The sequence below is a fragment of the Apis florea genome, unplaced genomic scaffold (assembly GCF_048593485.1).
Source record: "Apis florea isolate Af1SG1 unplaced genomic scaffold, ASM4859348v1 contig_2411_pilon, whole genome shotgun sequence".
NCBI classification, from domain to species: domain Eukaryota; kingdom Metazoa; phylum Arthropoda; class Insecta; order Hymenoptera; family Apidae; genus Apis; species Apis florea.
The window spans coordinates 225,107-236,882 of NW_028256580.1; the positions used below are offsets into that span (position 1 = coordinate 225,107).

Consider the following 11,776-nt stretch of genomic DNA (forward strand, 5'->3'; position numbering starts at 1 on the left):
CTTCAGGGACCGTGCCATTCGAGATTTTCGCACGACCTTGAGCTCGTTACGCGAAAGAAAGCAAAAGCGATTGCGTTCCGTTCCTCTTTCACCTTTACACCATGATATTTTCGAAACGAGAATCCATCTTTGTTGTAATAATAAAGATTTATAGTAATAAAGATTGAATTTGAAGGAAAGATAAAATTGATTTTCATGCACCGATTTCCAGGTTTCTTCCACTGTTGCGCGTCGTAAAGGTTTTGCACTTTTACGAACAATGGCAACGAGATAGGTAGAAAGATAGATAGATAGATAGATAGATAGATAGATAGATAGATTAGGTAGGTAGGTAGATAGGTAGGTAGATAGATAGGTAAGTAGGTAGGTAGGTAGGTAGGTAGGTAGGTAGAGAGATAGGTAGATAGGTAGATAGGTACTTGTTAGGAACGTGAAATACTCGGTGGTCGGCGGTCAAGAAAAGCAGAAAAGGCCAAGTATCGTTGATAAACATCTTCGATATGTACAATAGCCGAGAAAGTAAGTAAGCGTTGTTTCGTCTCGGCCAAGTTACGGAAAAAGAAAGGAAGAGGCGCATAGTTGACGCATTTTCTTTTCGCGGCTCGAATCGATGAGTAGAAACTCGTTAATGGTATCGAGGTTAACGCTCGCGTTGCTTCGAGACGAGAACGCTGTTTGTGCGGGATCCTTGATATCCCGACACCGGATATCTCGTAAAAACGCGGTTATTATTGAATGCGCGCGGACCGATACCGATTATCGAAGTGGAACACCGTGGATAGAATGGCCGTTATTATCGAAAATTGGTCGGAGACGGATTCTCGTCGGTTTGGAATCTCGTCGGATCTTCGTTCTTCACGTTTCGACGATCGGTATTTTCCAGCTCGGTATTTCGATCGAGCGCAGAGACAATCGCGATAGCCTCGCTTCTTTTCCTTCCCTTTCCCCTCTTCACGCCACCTCCATTGTCGGATAAAAAAACTTTTTCTTCTTCTTCTTATTCTTCCTCCTCGTCCCTCTTCATTCCACCTTTCTCGGCCGGTTCTCGACCGTCTATCTTATCAGCAGTGGTGGTGTGTAGAAGGGTCAGCGATGGACCCAAATAGATTCGATTCGCGCGTACGGCCAACGTGTAACACAGGCGACGAGAAAGAAACGTGAAAATTTCGAACCGATGGGTAATCGAATCGGCACGTCGTTAACGCAGGAACGAGAGAGAGAGAGAGAGAGAGAGCGAGTCGAAACATTCTCCCACCCATCCCGTTCGTTTCTCCTCTGCCGTTCTCTTCACCGGTTGTCCGAGCAAACCCACTCTCCTCCTTTTCTTCCTCCTTCTCCTTCCCGAGCCGTTGTTCCTTCACCAGCTTCCCGCGCTGCTACTTCACCGGCCACCTCCGCCACCACCGCCGCCGCCGCCACCACCGCGGCGCGCCGTCCCGAGTGCCGTGCGGCCACCACTCTTCTCGACCACTTCCAGTCGCCTTTCCCCCCTGTACCGCTGCTGCTGGCTAGCTAGTCCAACAACACGCAGCCACGGAACCTCGTTACGCTGAAACGATACGAACGTGGTGGAAGTTCTCGCAACGGAACTTTAGTGCAGCTGCGGCGAGCAGCTGACGCGTTCGAGTCGCGTCGGTAGTCGGTGGTCGAGCTTGCCCCGCGCGAACGTAACCCGGTAACCGCAGCTTCGATTCTTCGAACGGTGATTTTCCGCGTACCGCGCGTGTGCGCGTGTGTATGTGCGCGGCATTTATCGGCGAGAGTGTAAAGGGAAGGAGAGAGCAACGAGCGCAACGTTTCGAACGCAAACTATCGAGCTTTCCCGCTCGTCAAATGAGCCGAGTTTCGATTCATCGACGGATGCGTAGCCTCGTCGACGCTTTGGCGCCGAGTATATCACGGATGCGTGGCAATACCTCGACTCCGGTAAGTCGACCTCGATCTCTTTGTCTCCGTGCCGGTTCGCCGATACGAACCAGCCAACGCAAACAAACACACCCGTGACGAATCAAGGACGCAAAGATTCGTGTCCGCGTCGTAACGCGATTCTCGCGATTCGCGATCGTTCGATCGTTCTCCGTCCAAGATGGAAGGAGAATGGCGCGGGGTATGGAATGGACGGAACGCGAAGGAAAGATTTTCGAGGAAAAGAGGAAGAAACGGTCGAAGAGGAAGAGACGGTAGAGGGTCGAAGGCGGCGCGTACCCATCTGACAGCTGAGTACGCGCTACTAGATGTCGCCAGTGACGCGTCGCTTCGCTTTGTCCCGCTGATCGCGATCGTCCGAGAGACTCGCCGGCTCTCCCCCTTCTTCTCTCTTCTTTTCCCTTCTTTTCCCTTCGTTTCTCCTCCTGTCTCTTCTTCGTCGCGTATACGACGCTTGGCCGGCATCGACGCTCGTAAACCAAGGAGCAACGAGGTAGGTAGGTAGCTAGGTAGCTAGGTAGGTAGGTAGATAGATGGATGGATGAATGGGTAGGTAGGTAGGTAGGTAGGTAGATATGTATGTATGCGTGCTCGCTCGTCCAAGAGTTCGTATACCGACGCACACGCGGGCAGATGGTGCGCAGCAAGCCCTTCTCGTTCCACGCACCTGTTCCGTTGTTGTCGTTCCGTCACGGCGTGCCAGTGCACGCGACAGCTCGTGCCACTTACCTCCGGTTGCTTCTCGGCCGTCCTCGACGCTGTTCTCGCGTAAGGACGCGTCTCCCTTTTTGGATCGTGCCACTCGATCGTTCGCTCAATCAACGCGTCGAGAGATCTCGATTAGAAGCTTGATTTCGAGTTAAATCTCGTAAAATTGCCGGAACCTTCGCTGCTCGATCGTTCTTTCTTCTCTTTCCTTTTCCTCTCACTTTATCGCGCGTCGTTCTCCCTTCTCTCCCCTCCGTTCGTGCTCGTTGCTTGCTCGAACCTCGACCGCGTTATTTACGCGATTCCAATTCTCGAATACCATGGCTGTGATCGGTCGCGTTTCGCGAATCTCGAGGAAGGAAACGCGGAGAGAGGGGAGAAGGGTCGGATTCGAGTTCGATCTTTTTTTTTTTTTTTTTTTTTTTTTTTTTACATAAGCGACGACAAGTTCGAAAGGCGGGAATACCTGGTTGTTCGAAACGAATGGAGAGGAGATAAACGGAACTCGCTTCGTCCATTAGTCGATCGCGAAGCTGAAGATGGGATGCGGGGAAAAGAGATAATACGAATATCGGTGAAGAGAGAGTGGAGGGGATTGAGCGAGAGACGAGTCGACGAGTCTGAGAAAAGAAGAGGAGAAAACGACACGCGTTCATTCGTTCGTTCGTTCGTTCGTTCGTTCGTTCGTTCGTTCGTCCGATCGGAAAATTTCGCTCGAGTTTCCGAGCTCTCGATACGAGATAAAGTGATGGAATGCGAATCTGGATATCTGGAGGAAAAGAGGAATCGAGGCGCGAATCGAACCTCTCGGACAAGAGGAATCGAGACGAAGCTGGCTCGTATCGGATAACCGCACGCGCGCGGTTCTCGGAACGATTACGAATCGACCGTTACGGATGTTACGAAGAAAGATTCCGTAGGTTGTTGCGTTGTCCGTGACTCGTGAAAATATACGGAGATCTAGCGTAAATATACGAACGAGCGGAAGGTTACGACAACAATCGCTGATGGGCGAACCGGCGTGTTCTTCTTTTTCTTCTTGTTCCTTTCCTTGTTGATCGCGGCGTGCGATCTCTGGCTACTGGTGGCGCGCCGCTACTCGCAGCCTTGATCCAAATTCGTTTTCCGTTGTTTTCTCGTTGCGATCGATTTCGGGGACGTGGAATGTTACCCTCGAAGGGGAGCGAGATCTCTGACGGAAGCCTCTGCTTTCTCTTTTCTAGTAAACCATCGTGATCGGCGACGAGGGCGAAGACGCAAACTAAGCCGATGTTATCGATGGCGAGGATAAGGATGAGGCGATTATCCTCGAAACCGTTGATCCTAGTTCTGGCCCTGGCTTTAATCTCGTCGATCCGTCGTTGCCACGCCTCGGAAAGTATAATAGGTGAGTTCGAATGTAGGTGATCGTCATCTCGGATACGAGATTCGCAATCGCGATCGAAAGTCATTGGAACGAACGGCGAACGTCAACGCTCTATTCTTAGGTCCGTCTCCATTGTCTATTCGCGTTTTCCACCGTAGTAATAGTAGTAGTAATAGTAATAGTAGTAGTAGTTTGACAACGATCGTCCTCGCTACCTCACGATCACCCACAATTTCCCTCGATTCCCTCGACAGACCACTGGTTGCGTAAACAACGTATGCACGCCCGCGCGTTTGCCTTGACTTTCGATCCGATCCGTCCCCTCTCTCTTTCTCTCTCTCTCTCTCTCTCTCTCTCTCTCTCTCTCTTTCTCCTCTCTTTCGTTCGATTCGGGAACGAGAACTCGCTGGTTTTTCGCGACGCGTTTCCCCGCGTTTCTCGCGAAACGGAACTCGATGCGCGGCCGAGAACGAAACAACTCGGGAGGGATGGGGGGGGGGGAGGAAGAGGACGGAGAGAAGAGGGGGAGAGAAAGAGAAGGCGAAGGAAACGCGAACGGCAACGCCGCTGCGTTCTTTCTCGCACGCATTCCTGCGCACTTGACGGAGAAAAAAAAAGAGGGAAAAAAAGGAAGGGAAGGAAGGAAGCGCGAGAATCGTGCCCGACCTCTCCCTGAGGTAGAAGATAATACACCTATGACCTTGGATAATCGATATCGGCGTGCGTGTAACCGAAGAATCGGCGCCGGGTTCCGATATCGGTCGACCGCGCGACCAATCGTACCGAATCATCATCGTTCGCATCGTGATCGCTACCTCTGTCCTTCCAGGAAGCCGAGAAACGTGCGACGTCGAGGGAGAAGACTTCACCGTGGACAAGATCCCGAACACCAGGTGTTTCAACTGTTTGTGCAAGGTAAAAAAAAAAAAAAAAAAAAAAGGAAAAAAAATCTATCCATCGATCTATGCCGCTTTCGATTTCACTATTCGCCTCGATCTCGATCTCGATAATCTCCCTTATTTTCTCGGATCATCCGCGCTTTACCTTTTACGTAACAATTCGTACGTAAGATGATAAATCCTCGAAAAGGTTTTTAATTATAGTATATCGCGATAACAGCGGCGAGAGAAATAATTAACGGATCGGGTGAGGATCGTTCGTTCGCCTTTTATTACGCGTGTATATATTTCTGTATATTTCGCAGAACGGTTTCGTCGAGTGCAGGAAACAGCAATGCCCAAGCATCGAAGGTTGTTACACGTTGCTGGAGCCACGGGAGGACGAGTGCTGTCACAGGTGTAAAGGTTGGGCCGAGTCAAAAGTTGTAACAACAACGGAAAACCAGACCAGAATACACGAGAGAGGAGATAGAGCGGAGAAAGCGATCGCGCTCCAGTTCGGCCGAGAGTGGAAGCATTCGGGGGCGGGGAGCATTGTTCCTAGCGCGGCACAAAGCCGCCTTCTGTTCCTCGCGCTTCTTCGTCTGCGCCGATACGCCGATAAACGTTCCTCCGCTCCTCCCCGCGTCTCTCTCTCTCTCTCTCTCTCTCCGCTCTAATTTTCCCCGCTCGAGGAAATTTTTCACGCTTTTTTTGTCTTTTCGCTCCAAAGGTTGCACGCGAAACGGTGTTCACCATGGATCCGAGACCGAGTGGACCGAGGGAAACGATCCCTGTAGAATCTTCGCTTGCAAAGCAGGAGTGATCACCGAGTCTCGATTGCACTGCTACACGCCTTGCTCCGATCCAATTCCTCCTCCCCCCGGCCAATGTTGCCCCGTATGCGCTGGTAACTCTCCAACCACACACACACACACACACACACACACACACACACACACACACACACACACACACACACACACACACACACACACACACACACACGAACACGAACACACGCACGCGCGAGCGAGCGAACACACTGACACACACGAACACACGCACGCACACATACACACACGAACACACACACGCACGCATGCACACATACACACACGAACACACGAACACACACGCACCATGCGATATATACGTGATATAATGTACATAGAAAGAAACGTATGCAAAGGATACAGTGTTTTCGTAGGATGCCACGTGAACGGGCAAATGGTGACGGCGGATCGATCGGTGACGACGACCGAGGATCCATGCGTTACTTGCAGATGCAACGGTGCCCGGCTGACCTGTGCCAAGCAAGCTTGCCCCGTCCTCCATTGCCTCGGCTCGAGGATAGTCCACGATCCCGGCGAGTGTTGTCCACGTTGCAGAGGTACGTGAATATTCGACAATAAACAAACTCCACCTCCCCCGCAGAACTGAATCGCACAGAATGGAACGCGTGGACAGGTAGCGGGAGATACTTGTCGCCGCCGAAAGGCGCGTGCACCCTTGGGACCAGCGTCTACAATTCCGGCAATCAATTCTATCTGGACCAATGCACCCGTTGCACCTGCACCAACTCGACCGTGTCCTGCGTACGGGAGACTTGCCCGGTCCACGATTGCCCGGCCGAGCACCAGATCGCCCTACCGGGCCGTTGTTGCCCCCAGTGTCCCGAGGTCGAGGAGGTTCGGCCATCTTGCACTTACGCAGGCAAAACTTACGGGGCGAGTATTCGGCGTGTACCTTATCCCCCCTCCCTTCATCCTCTCCCTCCCCCCCTCCCCTCCTGCCCGGATCCAACGTTCCAACGTTTAAAGATTCCCTTTTTGTCCTAGGCAGGATGGCGAAAGTTGGAAGCTTGACTCGTGCAAGGCATGCGCTTGCATGCAAGGTAAAGTACGGTGCGCGATGCCCATGTGCCCGCCGTTGAATTTACCTTGCCCTCCGAACTCGAGGCTGGAACATCCGGAGGGTCAGTGCTGCCCCCGCTGCGTGGAAAGTGAGTACTAGAAAAGAATGTATCGTTATATACATATTATATATAAATATATATAGTATATGTACGTTACGTATATTGGTAATTATTATTATTAACGCTCTCACAGGTGACGGCGTGTGCACCGTTTTCGGTGATCCCCATTACCGCACGTTCGACGGTAAATTTTACAGTTTCAAGGGAGCTTGCAAGTATCAATTGGCAAGCGATTGCACGGGGCACACGTTCAGCATTCGGGTTACCAACGATGCAAGATCGACCAGATTCTCCGCTTGGACAAAGACGATCGCCATCAAGGTTACTCGCTACGACCAATTATATATATATATATATATATATATGTATAGTCTCGTATCGTATTGTGCATTGCATTCTGTGTCTCGTAGGTGGGTGACTCGAAGGTGAATCTAGGACAAAAGATGCGAGTGAAGGTGAACGGGAAGAAGGTGGAGATACCGTATCGCGTGATTAACAAGCTGGACGTGAATCGAACGGTGGACGGTATAATCGTGAGCACGCATATCGGAATCAAAGTTCTTTGGGATGGGATCAGCTTTCTCGAGGTGTCCGCCCCGACTTCGTATCGTGGACGCCTGTGCGGCCTCTGCGGCAACTTCAATTCCCTGCCAAAGGACGACTTCACCAATCGAAGGGGCAAATTGTTGCAAGATCCGCAACCGTTCGGTCAATCGTGGCTGGTCGGGGCCAAGAAAAGTTGCGTCAGGCCAAAGTCGATGGCGAACGTAGATCGCGCCAGACGTTGCAGGGGAAGGAAGGATCACAGGTAGGATATCACTTCTCTCCCTCTCTCTCTCTCTCTCTCTTTTAAAATTCGTTTTAAGTATATACTCGGGTTGCAGGTTGTGCAACAGGTTGAGGTCGCAGATTTTCGACGCTTGTCACAAGAAGGTGAATCCGACCATGTACTACAAGGCTTGTCTACAGGACATGTGCGAATGCCCGACCGAAAACTGCTACTGCGAATCGTTCACCGCTTACGTCCACGAGTGTAAGAGGCTCGGCATTCAACTGCCCCACTGGAGAAAATCGACGAGATGTCGAACCGGTTGGGACCAGTTCTCGGGATCCGGCGCGTCCCTTGGTCTACGTTTCCCTTGATCGCTTACTTGGAGTATCGGGAAAAAGAGGAAGGAGAGATAGAGAGAGAGAGAGAGAGAGAGAGAGAGAGATAAAAAGCGTTTTCACCCACCTTGACGAATGTGGGAAAGAAACGAATCACGCGAGCGAACTAAAATTCTAACCTAGTCACCGTTCGTAACGCTCGTGCCACGTCCTCTTGCTCCTCCGAGAATATATTGTCTATCCCTTCCTTCCTCTTCTCATCGCGAACCTTTTCGAGCTCGGATCATTCCGAATCACCTTGCAGTATTTCGGCCGATGAGCAGGCTCGCGGCATACCCGTCTACGTCCCGAACATATGCGCGCTTGACCGCGCGCCTATATTCCTAGATTTAAAACCGACATCCCCTTAACCCACCTTCTCATTCTCTCTTTCCACCTACCGTATCCGCTTCGCTACTCTGTATCTGCGTGTATATATATATAATAACGTCCATCATCGGAAGACCGTGCAATCGGATTCTTGATCTCAGACCGATCAGACGTCGTCGATTGTACATAGATAGATAGCTTGGACCAGAGACTCGTCGAACAGCGAGTTAATTTGTCGCGCGACGTCTTTTCACTCCGATCTATATATCCCTCCTTCGCATTTTTATTCATATCTCTCCAAACCTGTTCCGTTTCCCCATCCGTTTTCAACCATTTTTCCTTTTTCCTCCCCATTTCCTATATCCACCCTTTTTCCTCGTCTTCTCTTTCTTATCGGTAAATATGCATATACCATTACGTGTTAAAAATTGTACATAGCCCGAGTATAAACACGCGATACGTATACGCGACTGTACGTTCGCAAAAGTCGCAAATATACCGGAGATAGTCCAAAGCCTTAGCCAATTTGTATCGAGTATAGCATAGAGATATTCTGGCACGCATCGAATACGAACGAAATAAATGAATTATATTCGTAAAATATTGATATTTTCATCGCATTGCCAAAGTGGAAGAAAAAAAAAAGAAAGATATACTTACCGTAGTATCGGTCGATTTCTCAGGTCGTTCCCTCCATTCGAGAAACGAATACGAGATGCGATCGAATGAAACGATCCGTTTGATTCATCCAAATAAAACGAAAAGAAAAAAAAAAGGAATATCATTTTGAACGATTCGTCCCTTCTTCGAAGTTCCCGTAACGTGCAACCGACAACCATGAACGATGGATGCGCGCGCAGATTCACAATCGTCGCGTTTCAAAGTAAAAAGTGATTCGAAGTAAAAGAGAACGAGACGAAGCAATGATCCCGTGTTCATCGATACCTTCGATTAATTCGAATTTGCATTGTAGAGGCGCGAATGTTTAATTGCAAAAAAGAAAAAAAAACAAAACAAAAAAAAAATACTCGAAAGGTAAAACGTCACGGTTATCGGGAAATTATATCGCATACGTTTGTATCAACACATTGCGACGATTCGTTATTCGCGTTATTCGGATACAATATCCTACGACTATAATATTGAGGTGACGATAATGATTTTCGCGGATTTTGCTTTGCGAACAATTTCACTTGACTTTGACTGCACCAGCACAAGTGGCGTCTTCTCAGCTGAAGTGACAACGAGGATCGAAAGATGGCGCTATGATCACGAATACGAGCTTCGATTCGAGAGTCAACTTTTAACGTTCAAAGCTTCGAAACGAAACTCTTCGTGCGTGCAAAGTGGTTTGTTTTTGAGTACAGTTTCACGAATAATCTTTCTCTCATGACACGATTCGAAACTTTTTATTAGGACATTATAAATGCAGAAAAACATTTTAAAAACATGTGTGTACGAGCGAACTTGTGTATAGTGTCATGCGACGTGTAATCAAGAGAAACGAACAAAATTACAACTTCGAGAGTGACCGAAGTTACGCGATTTACATTCCTTATTTTCGAATATCCTTCATTTTCTCTTCTTCTTATCAGTTCGTTCCATTCGACAGACGAACCACGTGGAACACGTGGTTCAATCTTTACAATAAGATAATTTATAATATACGGAAGAAGATATACACATTATTCGACGAACGAATAAAGAAAGAAATTTGTTCAAACTGTTTCGCTACTCGAACGACGATTTTTAGGACGTAAGAGAGAATTCGAGAGAGATTTGTTTGTTCGCGTTGATAGAGAAAACACGTATAGATTTTTCGCGATTTTAATAATCGAGATTAACAAGTGTTCTTAACTGTTCTTCGCATTAAAAACTACGATAAACGATACCGTTCTCTACCCCTTACTTTTAAAAACTTTTAAAACTTTAAATAGGAACAGTGATCAGAGCGCAAGGATGAAAAGGGGGGAGCAAAAATAAATATATGGAAATGAATGAGATGAAGGAGAATAAAGAATTAAAAAAGATGGTATTGAGGAAAAAAGAAAATTTTTTTAAAGAAAAAACAAGAGAAAATAAATCGGCGACAACAATTATAAAATCATCGTGTATGTCGCTTAGCTGGAATGCCAGCAGAGCTTATTATCTATACACACACACATATATATATATATATATATACGTGAGCAAGTAAATAAGAGTAGGTAAGCTTTGCGCAGTCTCGAAACATGGCGTTTTTTACCGAGTTCGAGGATGCTCGAGATCTCTAGATTCCTCGTTCCTCCGTTATTTTCAATTTTCGAACTATAAATCGTTCCGCTAATCGACAACTACGTTTCATGAAATTATCCGACGATTACTACGATTTTTGTCGCGTACGATCTAAAATAGCGTTACGAAAGATGTGATCGCGCGGTGATGGGAAAAGATATCCTACTACCCACCACTCGACGATCGTTAGAGGAAGAAAAAAAAAAGAATCGACTGCGCAATTTCTTTTTTCTTTTTTTTTTTTTTTCTCTATTTTTTTTTTCTTTTTTTTTCATTTTGGTACAAAAATAGATAGATCTCGAACGTAGATTACGTAGTCTCGTGTCAGAATATTTGGGATATGTCAAAAAAAAAAAAGAAAAAAAAGAAATTGATTGGTTGAAACTGGAGAAGGAATTTTTATTTTCCGAGATCGATATATTGTTCTATACAAACAGAACGCAATTCACCATTAATTTTGAATTTTTCGATAAGTTAAAATCATCGAAATTGATTGGAATCGTCACTTTGTCACGCGAATCGTTGGTTGGAAAAGAAAAAAAAAAGATCATCTTGACGAAGAGGAATCGTAACACGTGACGAGGTGCATGTGATTCTGGAATTGGATCGAATCGGATAAGAGAAGAGCGGTGGGATATCGACGAGATTACGTAAATTTGTGGAAATAGAAGAATATGATTGAATCACCCGTTGAATAAAGGGAGCGAGAATTACGTTACGACGAATCGCTTGTTTATTGGAACACGTAATTAATACGCTCGATTGTTTCCTTTTCCTTTTTTCTCTTCTTCTTTCGAAATTCACGAACTCGTATCCTTTGTCCGTCGACGGACGATCATCAGAGGACAAAGGAGTCAAAGGTTTTTTAAAATGGAAGATCGTTACGAGCGAGAGATAACAAAGATCCCGAATGGAAGGGTACAAGTCCGTGTGCACGCGCGTATGTGTAACATGTGCAACGCTTTGTTCTCGAAGAGTGAAAAATTCATCGAGGATGGTTGCTAACGTATAGAATTAATGTTCCAAGCGAAACGCACTCGTAAACTCGAACGTTTCGATTGTCAAATAGTTCCACTGTCACTCGTCGAGTCGCGTGAAACGTGTGTGTATGTGTATGTGTGTGTATGTGTATATATATATTAGAAAAAAAGGGAACGCTCGTAAAAATTA

At 47.3% G+C, this 11,776-nt stretch overlaps 1 protein-coding gene across 3 annotated transcripts; it reads left to right on the forward strand.

Annotated features, from left to right (window-relative positions):
• Positions 1–1,378: 1,378 nt before the first annotated feature.
• On the forward strand, positions 1,379–9,107 carry cv-2 (crosveinless 2-secreting protein). Of its 3 annotated transcripts, none has more exons than XM_086905299.1 (11): positions 1,379–1,926; positions 3,858–4,021; positions 4,830–4,915; positions 5,205–5,304; positions 5,612–5,788; positions 6,089–6,271; positions 6,349–6,608; positions 6,724–6,883; positions 6,990–7,177; positions 7,267–7,664; positions 7,741–9,107. In XM_086905299.1, the coding sequence occupies exons 2-11, from the start codon at positions 3,904–3,906 to the stop codon at positions 7,997–7,999; spliced, it is 1,929 nt and encodes a 642-aa protein (XP_086761425.1). In that variant the 5' UTR covers positions 1,379–1,926; positions 3,858–3,903; the 3' UTR covers positions 8,000–9,107. The 3 variants fall into 3 exon arrangements, with proteins under 3 accessions (XP_086761425.1, XP_086761426.1, XP_086761424.1); XM_086905298.1 differs by lacking the exon at positions 1,379–1,926 and adding an exon at positions 2,401–2,419; XM_086905300.1 differs by lacking the exon at positions 5,612–5,788 and having other exon boundaries at positions 1,489–1,926.
• Positions 9,108–11,776: the final 2,669 nt, after the last annotated feature.

Excerpts from the sequence above, each read along its gene's own strand:
- cv-2 (XM_086905299.1), top strand. The coding sequence starts at position 3,904 with ATGTTATCGATGGCGAGGATAAGGATGAGGCGATTATCCTCGAAACCG. Across the intron at positions 5,789-6,088 it reads ATGTTGCCCCGTATGCGCTG|GATGCCACGTGAACGGGCAA; the intron begins GTAACTCTCCAA and ends GTGTTTTCGTAG. Across the intron at positions 7,665-7,740 it reads AGGGGAAGGAAGGATCACAG|GTTGTGCAACAGGTTGAGGT; the intron begins GTAGGATATCAC and ends CTCGGGTTGCAG.